We start from the raw sequence: 20,054 nt of genomic DNA on the forward strand, positions 1-20,054 counted from the left end.
CGTTTTTATGTCAGTTTTACCGAACAAACTTACTCAAACTCCGGTAAACTACAAGGAAAAAGACAATTTCACTGATGTAACTGATTTTTCCATTTCGTCGGGAAGAACAGAGACCAGATGACAGGAGAACTTGATGATTGTAGGAACAGAAAGATGATTCCCAAGCAGATCATTGTTAGCAACTGTCTTGTGGATGAATTTTCAAAATCAACGAATTTTGAACGAACACGGCTGAATATTTCGACGAATGTTTCCTATCGCGGTAAGAGAGATACTCCCACACTTCTCGCCAACGGATTTTCACTTACTCTCTACATTCTCCATTGTACAAACCAACTGAAAACTTCTTCCCGTGCACCGTGGTCAAAGACAATAATCGCGATGACGAGAGAGATTGATCGATCCTTTCACTCGAAGCTCGATCAATCCCGGACGGATTTAATCCAGGACAGAGGATATATCATCGTCCTGACTGCCTACCAAATCCGACTTACTTAAGTAATTACTTGAGATAATAGAGACAAATATCATAATATTGGCAGGCAGTGGGACGCATGAAAATCACGCTGAGATCACGTCTGTTTGACGGACGTCAAACTTGTCGCCATTGACATGGACAAAAGCGCTAAGAGTATAGACGTTAGTGACAGTACCGGCATCTTCTCGCGCGTTTAAATATGGAAACGCTACACTAGAGAACGTCGTCTTACATATCTTGCCATTGACCATGATGCCATTTGTTTTTCCTCAGTCTACGAGTGGCGGCGGCGAATGGCGGCAGCAATAAAAATAATAATAAAAGGCTGCTGCAGCAGAGAGTGAAAAGTCAAACGAGTCAAAAGTTTGTGCCTCGCGTGAGATATAGTTCATCGGTAATAGCAGAATATCGCATATAATTTGATATGTATTTGAGAAAATCCGAAAGAAAGCGTGGATTTAAGACACAAGTATATTCTTCGGTATATAAATACAGTGAGAAAACTCCTCCTCTTTCTCGTGATTTGGAACCCTAGTTCCAAATTAATAAACTCTTCCTTTTTTAAATATGTAATATAGTGTAGCGATTGCAACTGCCACTGTTGTAACACTCAACTTTTCTTTCTTTCAATCATACCTTCAATCATTTTCTTTCTTTCATTCATAGTATTTCACGTCTTGAAAGAGAGAGTATTTTACTCCAGGGTATTAATGAACGCTACCACTCTCGGTCTTTGAAATCCCTAGCTGACGAACCTATCCGATTATAATCCGGTCTGGTCTGGCTAACGAACCAAGATCGAAAGCGGATCGACGAATAAGTAAGAACCACTTTTTACCACGTCGGCTTTCGTTCCTCGTCCTGCCGTGACGACGCCGGGACGCGGAATATGGCCGTCCTTGGCCGGCTTTGGCGATCCAGAGGTGTTGACGAAGAAAATATCTCTCCTTCGTGAGGAAAAAAATGACACAACAGAGAGGGTGTGAACAGAGACAGAACGGTAATAGAGCCACGAGGAGGCCTACCAATGAGAGTGTTGTATCGTCGTTGTAAGCGCGTCCCGATTCTAATTAAAGCGACGCGCATCCATCGCTCGACAAGAGAGAGTGTGTTCGTTCCTTTTGAGAGAGCGTGGTGTTTAGGTTGCGCGATTATTCAACGGCGACTTTCGCGACGCGAATTCCTCCGCGCCAGTTCGCAAACATTCGTGGAGTCATCGTCGTGCTTGGATTTATTTTCAAGCGTGAATACATTCGTACGCATTCCTGCTGATTTTTAATCGACGATCATGAGAGTAACACAAGAACACAAGAAGCACAACAAACTCGCGCGACGCGCGACACGCGCGGCTTACCCGAACAGTTTTCGGTTTCGTCGAGGCATGCCGAGTTATAGCCGTCGTCGACGAACTGGCATCCTGCAGGTACTTGGGATAGGCGCGTTTCGTTAGGTCCTCGGCGACGCTACGCTCCTCACCGCGCGTCAACGTCGTCGTCTTGCGAACGATGCGAGTGACGATACGCTTGGTGCCGTTCTCCCCGCGTCTCGACGTTTTCGTCGACTCGATCGACGAACCTACGTCAACGCCAGCGAACGATGCGAACGATCGAGCGAAACGTGTCCCGTTGACAACGGAACAACGGCTTCACGCGATCCAAGCTGAGGGAGGGGATTCACTTGACGTTACAATCCACAAGCCGATTTCTCTCTCTCTCTCTCTCTCTCTCTCTCTCTCTCTCTCTCTCTCTCTCTCTCTCTCTCTCTCTCTCTCCCCCCTCTCTCTCTCTCTCTCTCTCTCTCTCTCTCTCTCTCTCTGCAAGTCCTAATTTACACGATTTAGACGCCAAACCGGCGGATTTACCGGCGAACCAAAAAACACACATGGTCGTTGATGCGTTGATGCGCGCGATTAAACGCGCGCGCGTTTAAACGACATTAACATTTAATTTCGCTCCGTAAACCGCGAAATTTAATTCTGCTACGAGACGAACGAGTAGAACTCTTAAGTAGACGCGATGAGGTAACAGCTTATTATAGCACGCTGAGAAAGGACAGCAAGCAGCAACGGAGAAACCGAGCCGAGATGGTTACACGCCATGTATCGATGCCGGCGATTGCCGGCATTGTTGCGGTAACTCGGAATCGTAGTCGAACTGCACCGACAATGCGGGAAAAAATGGCATACAACTCGTGTCAATTATCCTCTCGTCACTGTGAGCAAAGTGTTCACCGACTAAAAACTGTTTACAATTAATTAATGGTCAAATTATTTACATCACCGCGAGTTCTTTACTTCCAACTTTACATGAATGCGAATAAAACCGGCTCTCTCTGTCTCTCCCTCTCTCTCTCTCTCTCTCTCTCTCTCTCTCTCTCTCTCTCTCTCTCTCTCTCCCTCTCCCTCTCTCTCTCTCTCTCTCTCTCTCTCTCTCTCTCTCTCTCTCGCTTTCCCTTACGGACCCGACCAGCACCATTCTCTCGTCTAGTAATCGTCAGAGTGAATCCTCTCTCCAGCTTTTTCTCCGCGATCTCGATCGCCTCTACCTAAGACCTCGGTCGACAATCGGCGCTTCGTGTACAGAGCTCGCAGATCGTCGGCGCTGCGTGGATCCTGCGTCGGACTAGATGGAACACCGTCGCGATCATCGTCCTCCCGCGTGCCTTGCACAAACAACCTGCCTCCCTTGCTGAATCGGTAGATCGACATTCTTCGCGGTTCGCAAGACCGTATCACCTGCGTATCACCTTCACTCCGCCCGTCCCCTTCGTTCACGGGCTCTGACCGAGAGAACGTTCAAGTTGCAACTCGTCCGCGAGCTGTAACTGTTCATTTCCATACACACATACCGTCGTCGTCGTCGTCGTCGTCGTCGTGTGCGTACACGTGTGCCTGCGTATTCGAAACTATATATAACGTATTTAATAAAACGTATTTATCTTCCTCGAAAACACTGCAACTTAATCCACATTCACGGCGTACATGTTAAGAGTTACCATTCATCTATTAATATCAGATCAAATAACTTCTCGTTGCGAACTTACTTAACGTTGCGAACTTGAATTACAATCGCTTTAATCTTCAACAGCAATACCGTAGAATCGAATTCTCCGAGTCCCAATTCGCGATCTCGATCGACACGCGCGGGCATCAAAGGTTAATAAGATTTCATTCTAAATCAGCCATGAGAAAATAAGATTCATAGCGAGCCGACAAAGTGAAACATTGCTGCTAACTGTAGCTCATTCGCGCCGGCACGTTAACCATCCAGGCACCGGTCGCCACGAAACGGAACTGCGCCGGTTAGAGACAGCACGACGAGACGGTAGTGCGAGCGTTTCGACAGGTGCATCGACGTGCAAATATGACATTTCTCCCTGCCTCCTCCCTCTCTCTCTCTCTCTCTCTCTCTCTCTCTCTCTCTACGTCGATCTGCCTATTTCGCTCGACGACACAGACTCGCGGATCATCATCGGGACGTACTCGACGCGACGGTCACCATCATATCACGCGACACTGTCACTCGACAGGCGATCTTGACGATTTCTTGCGACAATCTCCCACCGCGAACTGACGGCCGTCTCTTAGCACACGCGCAACACGATCACGAGCACCGAAGACAACGAGGACGCGAACAAAGACGATGCACAAGAGACCGACCGAGGGGACGACGGTGATCCAACTTGACGACGAGCGGAACGACTACGTGCCGCGACGCGACACGCCGGACGATCGCCGCGTAGCATCCGGCAGTCGTGGCGAGAGTAGGCCAACGAAATGCGCACAGGTGAGAGACGTTTTCCTCCATACCTGCCCCCTCTCGCACTTTTGCTCCCCCCTCTTACCAACTTCACCACCCACCTGGCGTTACCTCGCGCAGTTTAGCTCGCCTCGTCACGAACGTACACCGAGCACGGCGCCGCGCCGCCGTGTACGAAGATGTGATACGATAACGAGTGTGCTCGATTCTCTCTCTCTCTCTCTCTCTCTCTCTCTCTCTCTCTCTCTCTCTCTCTCTCTCTCTCTCTCTCTCTCTCTCTCTCTCTCTCTCTCTCTCTCTCTCTGACAGATATTTATTTTAAATTCGGATCAAAAAGTCGTAAAACAATCGTCGATGTTCCGCCACGAATTAATGAATTCTATAATTTTCCTGAGGTTCGTTTCTTCTTTTTTAAACTATTTTGCTTCCGCTGGAAGTCTGTAAATTTTCGTGCCTACGAGAATCTTTTTACAAGGTAGAGCATATGCCTCACAGGGTTTCACTGTCACGGTATTCGTACTTCCATGTACAAAATGATACGGTCAAGATAAGGATGGCGGAATGTACGCGTTATTAATGCGTATAATGAGAGAGTCGAACGCGACTCAAACAGATCTCTCCTCTGAATCGCGCACAAGCGTCCTCGATTGATCGATTTCTCTCTCTCTCTCTCTCTCTCTCTCTCTCTCTCTCTCCCCCCCCTCTCTCTCTCTCTCTCGTGCGGTGGGGTCCTCCCGTCCTGAGCGATCAGCGAGATATTATCCCGAGAAGCAAATTTTCCTCCTCCTTCTCCGGACGCCATCGTGAAGCGCGCGCGCGTGCACGTTCTTCCTCCTTTTCCTTTTCTAGAGATTTTACGTTCCGCCGTGGCGACGACACGAGCTCCCATGCCATACACATACATATCCATCTGTATCTTTCCGTCGTGCGCGCGTCCCACGACATTCCGCAGCACGTCAGAGCCCCCCCCCCTCGTACGGTACAGTGCATAATTCACGCGTGAGCGGCCGCGCTGGTTTATCCCGATATCAAGGTCGCGAGTCGCGATCGGGCGTACAACCTTGATAAAGACCGAGATTACTCGGACGAACCTAAAAAGGAAGCAGATCGCGATCGCTGGAGCTCGCGGTGACATCACACAGGCGGCACACAAGATTCGGTGATCGTGTGATAAGCGCCGCGTTGATTACAGCTATGATAATAACGATGATAATAACGAGGAAGACAACGAGAATGCAACAAAGATAGATGAGTGAGAATGTCCGTTGGAGGTTGGAGCAAATGAAGACTCTTGGCGACTCTTCAACGATTACTGCACAAATATCAAGCATACAACATGCGAAAACTTGCAATCTATTCGAATACGAGATGCAGAGATGTGTAATTTACGTCCATTAATACGTGCATTAATGAAATAGATGAAGTTGAGCTCCCAATAGACAAACAACCACACCACGTAGGAGGAATAACGTGGGACTCGGTTCGAATCCGGTACGGCACATTCCGAATCCGACTCCGATCGCGAATGTTCAGAAATGTGACGTGGGCGGGGTCATCATGCTAATAAGTTGTTTGCGTATTAATATACGTCACACGACCGACCGACCAAACAACCGATCATCGATCGTAAATCGACACGGTAACGAGCATCGATACGCTTCCAATTCTCGCGGACCAAACCTGGTAATGTCGTTGGCGGCTCGCGGCCTATGAGTTAATTACATCAACGGCGATCCTTTTTTTATGTGGCTCGAGGGCGATCGAAATAATAGGGCGATAGAGAATCGATGCCGTAATCGTCGACCGTGAAGAGACTTCCTCGTTTCATTTGTGATCACGTGTAATCCGCATTAATGATACTTTTTAACGTAACATAACATAACGTAACGTAACGGAACGTTACGTCACGTCACAAGAAATTTTAGCCAAATAATCCAATCCCAGTCAACGATCTTGATGCTTTCAGGATAAACGACGACGAAGGCGTAATGTCATCGTGCCGTTTTTTCTTCAGTGGAATATCATAAAAATGTCATCCCGGATATCGGATATCATGAAAGACAACATGAAAGAAAAGCGTGGTTCACCACGCTGGTGTGGCTTGTGTTATTCTTTTCCTTCTATTCCTGCAAAGTATGCTTTGCGCGTCTATCGATCCAAAATATAATGACATAAATTGCGAGTAGTAATAAAATGCAGTGGAACTGCTGTAAAAAAGCGTACTACTAATACATCTTTCATATTGGGTCTTTGAACACTTGAACAAGAAAAAAAAAAGAACTGCAAAAAGCCAGCAAAGATGCACATTTTGCCGAGTATATTAAAAATGTACTATCCGAAGGTTTTCAAATATGGCTTCAAGATGTGTCGGAAGTAAGCTCTTAAATTGCGGTGCGAATATTGTAATTACACTACACACTCGGCTTGCGACGCCGAGGCAATGCTAGCTGCACTTGCGGAGATCACAAAGCGGATATGAAGTCATCGCACTCGAGGCTACTTGATTCGTTTCCTCGTGGCTTCCGCCGTCGTGGGTACGCTAATTCATTGCCTTTGGTGCGAAGACGAAACACAATCCGGCCACTGTATATGTGTATACGGTATTTCGCGCGCCTCAAACTTGCATGCGCGACTGGCTGTCTCTTTTATACAATGGTAATAAGGAAAGTGACAACGAACGAATACAATGAGCAGTTTTCTCCAAACAATAATACCATTAGAGAGGTCTTATAAATAAGTAAACGAGTTATTTAAATGTAAAGAAGGTTATTGTACATGTGGCTAGAACGTATAACACGCCGATATCTCGATGCATCGTATGTATATACACACACACACACACACACACACACATTTTCGTGTTTCGTTATTTTAATTTATATATGATTATTTTATTCGCAAATCACTATGTGCTTCTTTTATAATCCAGCTTACTATGTTCTTTGTGCAATGCGAGACAAGAAAGAAAACAAGAAAGAATATGAATGATTTGTAGAAACATTTGTAAGAGCCTCTCGATATAACTTTCCCCTTCTCTCTCTCTCTCTCTCTCTCTCTCTCTCTCTCTCTCTCTCTCTCTCTCTCTCTCTCTGTGTGTGTGTGTGTGTGTATGCGTCTTTCTTTCCATTGAGCGACAATAAATTAATTAAAAATTATGCCCGTATATCACACGTCTCTTTCTGGTATTGATTGAATTAAAATGGCAAATGACGAAAAATTATCGACGTGAAGAGAGAATATAATAGACCATAAGTTATATAGCAAAGATACACACAAGGAGATAAATCATCAATATCCTGTGACTTAGAAATTTGAGTTCAGCTCGAACAGCGCTACAACACGTTAAGATAAAACGGCATGTAATTGAAAGTCACGCCAATCGAAGCGTGGGCGAAATCGGTTATGGTCAAAAAGTCCGAGTATCGTTACGACATTCTGATCATGCGATCGCCAGTCGTGCGTCGTGCTCCTCGAGAAAGGCCCAATTCCCGACGAGAGAGAAGCCTTTCGCTTCGCCGTCGTTCGCAAAGTTAGTGAAACGCGCGCCGAGAAACCTATACTTACGGCATCTGAATGGCATCGTACAACAAGTGAATGATGTCATTCGTAATAGCGTCACCGACATGACCGATACGTCCGAAGACGATAATGAACAAGAGCTCACCGAATCTTCTCCCGCACGCGTTACGATCGAACTTTAGATATTATCCTCGCGATTGGAAAAAAAAAACTCTGACTGACACTTGATATCGGGGCAGAAAATATACGCGATATATCTCTTTCAACGTTTCAACGTTTCAACGTAAAATAGCACCTTCGAAGGAGGAGGATGCAGCGCGCGCGATTCGGAGACGGATACGTCTATTTATAAAAAGTGACAAAGACCGAGAGAATGTCCAAGATTGACACTATTCAACGGGATAACAAATATTCAACGGGATAAAGCGCACAAGATAAGAAGAGGTTCTCTCTCGGAACAGGAACAGGAATCTAGGAGAAAAAATTTCCGTCTAATAAGACAAAATTACGCTTGCCGGGAGTGACAGACCCGGTAGATTCCCCGAGGCGATGCTAATTTGTGCGATCGATCGTCGAAGACCTTCGACTGCGAAACGTACCTACTAACCACCCTGCGAAGCTCGGTATTGTGTCTCGACGACGTTTCCCAGGTGCGATTATTTTATCGCCATCTCTACCTACCTACCTATGCGATTTTGTCGCGGGCAGACGTTGTCTCGCCGACCGTCGCGACACGTAACCAAGATAACTTTATTAATACAAAACGCGAATGCAAGTATCGTGATCGTACAAAATCGTGCGTAGAATAATTTCGCCTCCACCAAGAGCGTCTTTAAATCAACTGAGTTTCTTTATTCTCCCTCCTTCGTCCGTCCGTCTCTCCTCGTCTCTCCAATCTCTCCTTGCTCTCTCTCTCTCTCTCTCTCTCTCTCTCTCTCTCTCTCTCTCTCTCTCTCTCTCTCTCTCTCTCTCTCTCTCTCTTCCTCTCTCCTCGGATTTGCAACGTTCAATGTTCGAACGACAGTTCGGACCAGTTACGACGAAGGACAACGCGATTGCGTACGACGATATCGCTGCAAATCGCGTGCTGATACGCGAATCGCCAGAGTCGTACAGCGTAGACTAATATTCTCAAGATTCGTCGATAGGAACACTCCAAGGACGTTGGTAGAGGTATGGCTACCTCGAGGGAAACCTCGTGTGAAACGGAAAAGACAGGCATTCTTTTCTTCAGGGAGAGACGTCGATCGAGAGGCGCTACTGGCAATGTCATTCACGTCACAGCATCGCGTATCTATTTCATCCAAATTAATCAAAGAGACTAACAACCTTTTACAAGGACATCCGCGGAGCGGTTTTTCAAGACAGTTTGTGTAGTACCTACACGGTTTTGCTCGTCGGAGAGACATGCGTCTATTTGCAAGATCGCGGGCGAATAATGCTAATTAGGGCTGATTTCACGCATTAAAGGTGAGACTCAAGTGGAAAATCAAGAACTCCTTAGTACTCTCGTACTTTTCGCCACATAAATCTTCTTCTTCTAGTTGCATTACGTTAAAAAACTTTCCGCGCTCAAAATGACATAAATGTATATTCGAGCACGTTACAAAATAGAGGAGACAGGGGACAAGGACAAACAGAGAGAGAGAGAGAGAGAGAGAGAGAGAGAGAGAGAGGGGGGGGGGGGAGAAAATGCAATGAAAAACTACAGGCCATGTAATAATTCGTCTCGCGGCTAACTACCTGTACGAGCCATCTGTGTTTAAACCATCGTTTCTCAGCGAGTATAGTCGGTAAAGCAGAGAATGACGCAATTATTGTGTAACCACTGTGGCTCCCGCAAACTACTGCAGTCGCTCGCAATCGCGGGAATTATTTGCTCTTTTTTTGTTTTTAAGGGAATGTGTAAAATAGGCTCAACTTACCTTTCGTCGCCATCTCTGCGGCGCGAAAGAAAACAAAAAATTCACTGTTAGATGGGTGAGTACTTACAACGTTTAAAATTAAGATTACAAAGCTACATTTGTCTGACGGGATATACTTCAATCAGCTGTGTCGACACTACCTAGACCGGCCTAGAGTCGCTAGCAACATTTAAAGCATCATCTATCGCAACGTGTGTCGTTCCACGCAGACATTGCTCTAGAAATGGAATCATCCATTTGTCAGAGAACGGTGCTGTTATAAAAATGCTTGGTTACATTTTACGTTTAATAAAAAAAAGTGTAGACGTTATTTGGAAATCCAAGAGTCACGATGAAAAAAAAAGTCATGAAAAAGAAAAAACGCAGATGCGCGGGATTGATTCATGAGAATTTTGTCGTACAAAAATCGAAATGAGGTAAGTGTCGCAGCGCAGCGTCTCGAGGCGCCTCGACACGTTACCGAGGTGAAATAATTGCGAGAGCGATTTTAACCGCAAGAGTCTCCTTTCCCTCCTCTCCTCGCCCTCACCCTCCTCCCTCCTCCTCCCCTTCTTCACCCCCCTCCTCCTCCTCCTCCTCCTCCTCCTCCTCCTCCTTCTCCACCTCCTCCTCTTTCTTCTCTCTTAGGCACCACTGTCTAATGGGATGGCGCGAACACTAGCCGCCTTTATACGCTCGCGTAACTCGGTTCGCGCCTTTGCCCAGCTTTTTGCGGCTCCTTAAAAAGAAACGCGCGTGATCTCTCGCGCCGACGTACATAAATTGCGTGGCCGATGTTTCGCCTCGCCGTTTAGCGCGCGCGGTAGCGCCACGCGGTAGCGGACACGGTGGTGGTAGCAGCACAGATTGCTATCAAAAGAAATATTCATGAGCGAATGCGGGACACCACCGCCGTCGCCGTCGCCGTCGCCGTATCCATCGCCGCATGTCATGGGACCTCGAGACGGTCTCGAGATTTGCCGATATATCGTATGCGTGTGCAAAGGAGATACGGACAATCGACGTCAATCGTGCCGCGTCTTTAATCATCACTCTACATGCACGTTCGTCGGTGAGCAACGGCGGAAGCGAGAAGACCGAGCCAATTGCGAACGATCGAAACGAGCGAACGATCTCAAATAACGAATGACCGAGACCTCCTTCGCGCAATGAAACAACGAGAGAGAGAGAGAGAGAGAGAGAGAGAGAGAGAGAGAGAGAGAGAGAGAGAGAGAGAGAGAGAGAGAGAGAGAGAGTTTCAAACAATAAAGTCTCTCGATGGAATCGACAAATCGTGCAGCCGACTCTGATTAAGATTGTCATTACAAGTGCATGGTAAGACAAATAGAAAAATATGATGCAAGCAAGTGTCTAGATTCGGATCCTCGGTTTGACACTTGACTCCCGGCCGTCCAAGCGGGACGCCAAGCGCGTTATTATTTAATTTCCCACTCGACGGGCAAATAATTCGACGGTTGCTCCACTGAGCAAACGCAAGGCCTGTTAACTGAGAGATAAGTACGTGGGACCATACAGACGTTATGCTTGCTGCGCGTATGCACGCGACCAGGCGAAATGGTTTCTGGCCTCCTGGACCAAGCACCCTGTGTGCGCGACTCGGCCGAGCGTGACACTCTCTCTCTCTCTCTCTCTCTCTCTCTCTTTCTCTCTCGACCAGTCACAGCCGGTCGCGGACGGACGCGGAGTGACGAGGCGGCGAGCGCGCGGCCGCGAGCGTTCTCGCTTTCGCTTTTCTTTGGCAATGCACGTGGTTCTCTATATGCACGTAGCACATTCGTTACCGGCGTCACCCACCGGCATAAACGTCGGCTCACATCGAGAGATGTGAGCGCTAAAAATAGCGCGAAACGCGCTGGCCGAGAGAAATGTGACCTATCGCGGCATGCGCGCGCTCGCGACTTGCTTGATTAGCATGCATGCGTCGCGAATCGAGTCAGGTTCTGAGTCGCATCATGTCGCGTGGTGTCGTGTCGTGTCGCTTAAACGTCGCCCAACCATCGAGTTACCTCGAGTTACGATACGCCCATCGCCTATCGCCGATGGAATTTTTGACGGCTGGGCGTCTCAAGCTCGAACTCGAGTGCCGAAGAAGCAAGAGAGGTAAGCGAGTGAGAAATAATTGTGTGCTAGACACAATCTTCGCGGCGTCGTGTATGGTGTGAAACGAGGAGAGCTATTCTCTTTCTCTCTCTCTCTCTCTCTCTCTCTCTCTCTCTCTCTCTCTCTCTCTCTCTCTCTCTCTCTCTCTCTCTCTCTCTCTCTCTCTCTCTCTCTCTTTGGCACAACACCGTTGAGTAAAGAACGGCAAATTGTCAGAATTCAACACTCTCGCGGGTCGACAAGCTGTCAAATTTCATAATACCCGAAACGAAACGCGTGCGTGCGCACGCGTATTTCCGCCTGTGTAACTCAGAAACAGAAAGATGCACACACGCTCATTCGCGCGCGCGGTGGACAATTCCGACAGTTATTCATTCCGTTTTAATTGTATCCATCATTTTCAGACAATTATATCGCGTAAAATAAACAGCATGTAACGTGCAGCATTCAACAGCGTTGCTGCGCAATCATCCACTTATGCCGCGAAACACAGACGTGAAGTGACATGAAAACGTGGAAAGAAAAAGCCTCGCTGCTTATCGGCGCTCTCTCGCGGTATCCCGCAGCGCGGAAAGTGACCGATTAGCAATTCCCAACAGGACGAAAGTATTACCGCCGCACCCAGCAACCAAGTAGAACTAACCAACGTATTCCGTTAGTCCAACGGTACGCGCATGAATACACAAATGTGCAAGATAGATACTTTCGACACGACGTACACGCCGATGCCGCGGTCGCTACGATGTTTCGCCGAGAATGATGACAAAATGAAAAAATCGCGACAGACAATGTGTGATAATGTTCGTGTGATGTGAAAAAGAAGAACGGTGAGGAAAAACAGGTGATTGGAATCAACGTGACAACGAACGCGAACCGCATCTTGGTCGTCAGGAAAGAGAACACATTCTCAATGCGCCTTTGCTTTCGAGCCGAGGAAATTCTATTTCTTCCGACCAAAAGGCCTTCAGATTTCTCCTCGTAATACGACTTGCAAAAAGATACGCAAAAGTCGAAAACAGGTCGCACCCGTTCGCAACTTTTCAAAGTTCCTGCATAACACCGAATAAACGATGAAATGCAACCTATGCAGCGCTGACAAGAGTATACGACGCGCATAAAATTACGATGCCGTGTGGCAGACCCAGAGACAAGCCTACAAAAAGCCAGCCTGCCTGCCTGCCTGCCTGCCTGCCTGCCTGCCTGCCTGCCTGTCTGCCTGCCTACCACCCCGCCGCGCATCTGCGGGGTTGCCGTTTTGTTGTTGTTGTTATTGTTGTTGTTGTTGTTGTTGTTGTTGTTGTTGCTGCTCCTGTTATTGCTGTTGCTGCTCCGAGACGTACCGTTGCGACTCGAAAGGCGAATCACGCTCGCTCGCGTGAGTTCATCGTTGCCACGGCCGCGTTAACTCACGGGGTCAACTTAATGCGAGCGCGCGCGGTCATCAGCGTGTTTTTATCACGTCCTCTCGAGAATGAGCGCAACGAAGGACTACTTACTTGGAAGTGCAGGATGATCGTCCATATCAGGCCGAGGGTGAGTTTCGGATTACCATCCACGATGTCCTCTGCCCGGATGTTGACCAGCTTGATCTTCTTGTAGCGTAAAAAGTCGAGGGCCATCTGCACGTTTTGTAGCATGTGAAAACGCATTCGACCCCTCTCCCGTGGCTGAAAAGTATACAAGCGATTCACCGATTAATTGTGCTCGCCGTCGAGGACACAATTATCGCAATTACTTGATCCAATCGTCGCTACAACCTAAACGTTAACCCGAACCTGAACAATTTAACGCGGTTACTACTTCCTATATTCTACTATTTCGATACATTCAGCATAAGTGTAAGTGACTCGACAGCTTACAAATTTTACTTTTGAAACAACGGAAAGCAAACAAATGTGAAAATAAAGAAATATTGATATGACTCTATACAGAAATAAATTGAAAGACCATGAATAGAAGCCAATGCCGTTGTGCGCGAGTGATTACTATTAATTTATTAAAAAGAGATGAATTTTAAGTACACAACAAAGCTAGGACGTGGGTTGGGGGGGGGAGAGAGAGAGAGAGAGAGAGAGAGAGAGAGAGAGAGAGAGAGAGAGAGAGAGGAGAGAGAGAGAGAGAGAGAGAGAGAGAGAGAGAGAGAGAGAGAGAGAGAGAGGGAGAGAGGGAGAGAGGGAGAGGGAGAGAGGGAGAGAGGGAGAGGGAGAGAGAGAGAGAGAGAGAGAGAGAGAGAGAAGAAGGAGAGGGAGAGGGGTAGAGAGAGAGAGAGAGAGAGAGAGAGAGAGAGAGGAGAGAGAGAGAGAGAGAGAGAGAGAGAGAGAGAGAGAGAGAGAGAGAGAGAGAGAGAGAGAGAGAGAGAGAGAGAGAGAGAGAGAGAGAGAGAGAGAGAGAGAGAGAGAGAGAGAGCCTCGCGAAAGACAAATACTCACAAGGTGCTCGCCTGAGAGCACTTCCAGCAAGGAGATGAGATTGTGGCCATCGCGCAGATCCTCAAACAAATCCCCGACATGTCGGCTCGCCTGTAACAAATTTCGCGCGTGAAAGCAAGTTAATTGCCGCTTTTCATATTGGAGCAGAGCTCGTTCGCTTAAAAACCAAAAAGGAAAAGGATAGGTATGAAAATTTTCGCACAGGAAACAAACACAGCAGAGCTAAATGACGACGACGAGGGTATATACATATACGTCATACAAGGTAGAGAAGAAGGAGGCATAGTCCATCGGCTATGTAACTTTGTGCGCGAGCGCGAGCGAACGGTTGCCGCGGAAAACGGAAAACGAAAAGCCGCAGGAATGTTGAGTGCATATTGCGTATGCATAATGTAAATAACAAAAGCAGCATGGATATGAGTCCGCGTAATAGCGCGGTGCGCAACGCAATAAAGATGATATACAGAGAATAACACTCGAAAGTTTGCGACTCCGAATCGCGATAATTTTCCAAAAACGGGTCAGCGCGCATACACGCGCGCACACATACACACACGTACGTAAGTACGAGAAAACCGCGCGACTAAGATCAAAGATACGAACGGTATCCAAAGGATCATGCCGCGCCTGCTGTCCCGCGATTTTGCCGTCTATTGTTGCCGTCTAAGAGTCGAGCTATTCGTAAGCAAACAACAAGCGGACGCATGCAAATATTAAAAAAAAGCAGGCAGCTCTTAAAAATACACGTTAATAACGCGCGTGTCGGCCAACGGTCAGCACTAGCACATGCAAAGTGAAGTATGTCACTCACGTCATTTCACGTGCGGGTGTTGGTCAGACAGTGACACGTTAATAACATGAGAGAACACACTCGCGACTCGCGCAAATAGCCAAGGTTGTGTATCCCCGTGGGATACGTGTCGCGTACGACCGCGCGACAAGCGTGCGCACGCATCTCTCTCGCACGTCTCACATCGTTCTTTCATTCAATTCGACTCGCGAAAAGGAAGGAATTTACACAACGATTGCAAGCACAACGATAAATCGTACGTGCGTGTTGCCAAATGACTGAAAACTACAGACTTACGGTGGGGGAACAGCACGGTTGGTTGTTCACAAGGACGCACACGTGTAGGCACGTGTAAGTCTGAAAAAGATAGCGATTAAGAGCACCATCACCCGCGATAAGCGGAGACAAAAAGAAATATGGCGTGAGAGCAGAAGCGAATATACGATGACGAATTCATTCGTCGGGATACGAATCATGATCATCGATTTTGGAGAGTCCCCACGTAGAAACACACTTAGCTTAGCAAGAGAGTAGTTACCCAAACAATCGAGACGTTGGATAACCAAAAAATATGTTAAACGGAATGCAAATTTACTTACACTACTACTTATTGATGATTGAGACATAGATAGAAATGTAACAAATCATCAAGCATATTTCATTGAAATGATTTGTATTGTACAAACGTTTGCAGACAAATCTCTCTCTCTCTCTCTCTCTCTCTCTCTCTCTCTCTCTCTCTCTCTCTCTCTCCCTCCCTCTCCCTCTCTCTGTGTGTATGTGTGTGTTTCAACGTGGAGATTTTCGAAAAATATTCACACAAATGTTTTAAATAAAAAGGTTCATACAACAGTTGTCAGTTAGTTCTCGTACGGATTCGTACCCCTGCGTGTGAGCCCCTGCGTGCGTCACGTACATTACGTACGTATCGAGAACGCGTATTAAATACACACGCACGCACGCACACGTGTGCGTATGCGTGTGCGTCGCGTGTCCATGCAGCCAGGTGAATAAATGTCAAGCGATTGACAGACTAGCACACGTGATCCGCCTACCATCCGCATTTCGTAATCGTGACTAATTGCGAGACGCATTTATGAGTCTCAAAAGACGATTTCGACGTATCGCGTCTTACGACGATATTGCGACATTCGTTCTTTTACACAATGGAATAGGATTAACAGGTACCCTCGGTTGTACACAAGACAACGCTCATACATGTCAATGTTTTATTTTTTTATGCGAAGCCTTCGGATATCGATGCGTCTCCCCATCACGAATATCACGTAATACGTGAAGGGTCATTAAAAAGAAAAAAGAAAAAAGAAAAAGAAGAAGAAGATAATTGCACTTGAAAATTTCGACATCGTGACAAAAGAAAGTGTCGAGTTGTGTTGAGTTCAAAGATATGAAGGATTAGAAAAACAGACTCTCTCCTTTCTGATTGCCCGATTCTGTTTTATGTATTAATTCGATGTAGTAAATTCGCCTAAATATAATTAGCAAATGTTCCCTGTTTGTGTTGAAAAGAAGAACTATATCGCTGACACAATAATCCGTAACAATTAGATCCGCCTATTATTTCTGTTAATAATAAACTGTGCCAAGCGCAGCTCACCAACTGTTCGCCAACTGTCGGCGAACTATGCTCACTCTGAACTAACAAACAACGAACCTCGCCGAACCTCGGCGAACCTTTCAAGTTCCATAACGCAAGCCGTAAGTATTTCCGGACTTGGGAGCCTAAACATTCCATCTTAGGAGCCAGCAACACGCACTCCGAACGAGAGTTCAATTAATCGGACTATGCGCGAACATCCTCTGCGACGAGAGTTTACTCTTGTTTATAAGTAATAGTAAAAGAGACCTCCCTCTCGCATAAGAGCAATTATCTAATATTATATTATTATATAATTTTCGCAAAATGGTTTACATTATTGGTGCTGTCGATTGTCTCACATGAGAGACGCGGCGACAGGCTTCGCGATTTGTCACTTTGAGCTTTTGAGTAAAAGTGAAAAGAAGACTCTGAAATCCATTTCGCATGCCACAGTCACGACGATGAGAATGAAGAGTCGCGGACATGCCACATGTGTAACAGGACGAAAGAGAACGTCATCACTGGAATATCTCGTTTCGTCGCATTTCGTCACGCGACGAATCTACTACGATTACCGACCGAGCTTCATTTCAGTATGAAGCATCGCAGGAGCACAGGAGAATAAGACTAATAGAAGTGAACGGTAATAGTGAATGCTTTTACTGCGCTAATTAAAGCGTAATTATCCTAAATGTCGCGAATCACTTGTGCGCGCGTTCCTGGGAGAGACGATTCTCGGGAGAAATGTCGGAGTTTTCGCGGCTGTTTGCTAATTGCCGTCGAATCGAAAACGCGACATTCTCTGCGATCATTAAACAACGTAGTAGTACATTATATTACGCATTAAAGTACGATTGAAAATGTATCGTTTGACAAATGCATAATGATTGCGTCTTTTTAATCCTATATATATATATATGTGTGTGTGTGTGTGTGTATTATCATAAAAGAAGTAATATAATTGGGATGCATACCTTGACGTACTTCCAATGCTGCGGGAAACATAAAAAAAAAAAGATGCAACAGTTCGTCGTAGTTATGGCGATGATTTACATATGATTAGGTGGGTCGATCACGTGGGAGGAGATCACGAAGAGTCGAATAAAGCGATTCATCCTTGGTCTTATCGTTCGTACCGGCGTAGCATGGCCATTATTATTACGACCGTAACGTGCTCCGATCCGCGGCTGTGATTAACGCCATTGCCAGTTAACACGTCTTTTTGTGGACACGATGGAAGCTCTCGCTTCGGGACCACATTGACGAAAGGCAGCTCTCGTCACATTACGAAACGTTCGCTGTTCAATCCTCGATCGTACAGATCGTACACTTCCTGTATCCGCAATTTCGCGAACACACGATTCAACGTGAAGCAAGCGAAAGAAGACATTTGTGAGAGGCGATTCGCACGATTCCCTTCAAGTTTCGCTGAGCAAACGAAAATATAGGAGCGACAAATTTTGTCAAGGATCAACTGGTTATATAAATCACACCCTCGCCCTCGTAAGCGTCGCAAATTTGTGCCGTCGCCGGATCAAATATGTACAACACCTGGCTGAAAAAAGCGATTGCTAGAAACAGTCTGTAAAAGACTGTTCTCTCTCTTCATGACAGAGTATTCCCTGTCTTCGAAGGTCCACCGGGGCGACGGCGCCCCGAAGAATAAACGCTACCTACCTCACCTGCCCTACAGCCCCACCTCTAGCTGCGGGCGAGAGGTGATAAATCGGGAACGGCATTCACGAAGAGGGTTTCCGAATAAGGTCAGGCTCGCAAGACCAAACGTGGGCGCGCGAAACCGAAGGAGCGAGCGAGGGAGCCACCGACCGACCAATCGATCTTAGATCGATGCCGCCAACCGATATCGCTTAACGAGCGAACATCGTACGCACCACACACACAATTTCTTTTACGAGGTTTCCATCATATGCAGCAAATATTCGCGTCGTCGCGAATAACATTTCGCGCCGAAGCATCGAATGTACAATACATTCGACAGTTTCCAAAATAAACTCAGATAATAGATTCAGATACTCGTTGGTGTACGATAATACAAAACAAAAAAAAAAAAAAGCTTAACGCGGAATACTCCTCGCAAACTCGAGTATATCTCCGCGCGTAGAGCCTACTCCGTGTGAATAGCGTTTTAATAATCATTGCGCCTTCGATCGTTGATTCGTGTGTACCTTTCACAATACGACGTTCTATTGTTGATGTAATTTGTCTGCTTCCCCCCCCTCCCTCTATCGTGTAACCTCTCATTGCAATATTGCATCAGAATCGAGATATATCACCCATTTTTTCGTTCGTCGATCATCTATTCGAGTCTCGTTTGTACAATTCTTGTGATCCCGTCTCGAGGAGATCGAGACTCTTCACTCTAGATACTCTGCATTCGATATATCGACGTTTCAAGAGTGAAAAATCTCTTGAATGAAACCGCTCAAGATCCGCTCTGTCACATCTTTACAGATGTGTAACTGGTAAATAAAGCGCTTAAAATAAAATAGATATATGTATTTGATGATTTGGAATGGGTGAGAAAGATACGAGATAATAAAAGAAAGATCTATTATATTCCGAGATTTTTGCAAACGATCCAAAGTTTCTTTCCTCTCGAATTTATCCCCTCCCCCCATACCTCATCCCTGTACAATCCCTATATCTCCCTCATCCTCGGCGCCCTCACACATCCGCTATCCCGCGTGCGCTTCATCCATGAGTCGCGCGCGACAAAAGAAGCGTGCGTTGCGCGCGCGGAGAGAGTGACGAGAGAGAAGAGGAATGAGAGAAACGGTGGGCAGGAAACGATGCCAGCTTACGATAATTACACGTCGACGGGACAACTCCGCCCGTATACGGCCGTGATTCGAACCATTCCCAGAGCCGCCGACCGACCTCGCGCGCGGCATGGCTCGACTCGACTCGACTCGACTCGACTCGACTCGACTCGCTTCGGCTATGCCGTGACGGATGAATCATTGTCTGTATTAAGTCCTGACTGACACACGCGTTTCGTCGAAGAAAAGTGACGACGCGAGACTCCGTGTTTCGTAAATTTTCTCTCTCGCTTAAGCTCGCATGTAACCGACAAATTAATTAGACATTTGTGAGTGTACATGAATTAATATGTAAACTAGACTAGATCCGAATCGTGAATTTTACAGCGAATAACCGGAACAAGATCCCCCTCCTAATAATAAACTCATCATCGAGCGAGCGTTTTTATCCTTTATTATTATTTATTATTTATTTATTTATATTTATCTATATTTATTATTCTTCACGACTGAAAGTTTTTTCACGAATTTTCACCCAACAAAGTCCAAGTCCTTGTGTGACCGCCTACACCGCCGGTGTAAGAGTCAGCGCTTTCCTTCATTCTGACATACTTATTAAAGTAATTCGTTAATTGAATCACTGCAAAAAAGCAGCAGTCGAGAATAATACGTTGC

At 46.5% G+C, this 20,054-nt stretch overlaps 1 protein-coding gene across 22 annotated transcripts in view; it reads right to left on the bottom strand.

The window, feature by feature from the left end:
• Positions 1–20,054, bottom strand: part of shot (dystonin-like protein short stop) — an 83,066-nt gene that overhangs the window by 52,788 nt on the left and 10,224 nt on the right. For 14 of the 22 annotated variants that reach the window (XM_025300511.1, XM_025300496.1, XM_025300504.1 and 11 more), the window contains 5 exons: positions 17,574–17,591; positions 15,297–15,356; positions 14,210–14,299; positions 13,277–13,447; positions 9,681–9,695 (listed from right to left, as the gene is read on the bottom strand). In XM_025300511.1, coding sequence (XP_025156296.1) covers positions 9,681–9,695; positions 13,277–13,447; positions 14,210–14,299; positions 15,297–15,356; positions 17,574–17,591 — 354 coding nt within the window. Of the gene's footprint in view, positions 1–1,832; positions 2,054–3,022; positions 4,452–9,680; positions 9,696–13,276; positions 13,448–14,209; positions 14,300–15,296; positions 15,357–17,573; positions 17,592–20,054 lie in introns of those variants that run through there. The other 8 variants (XM_025300499.1, XM_025300509.1, XM_025300505.1 and 5 more) reach the window with 6 other exon arrangements.

Source organism: Harpegnathos saltator, unplaced genomic scaffold, assembly GCF_003227715.2.
Source record: "Harpegnathos saltator strain DR-91 unplaced genomic scaffold, Hsal_v8.6 scaffold370, whole genome shotgun sequence".
Classification (NCBI taxonomy): Eukaryota; Metazoa; Arthropoda; class Insecta; order Hymenoptera; family Formicidae; genus Harpegnathos; species Harpegnathos saltator.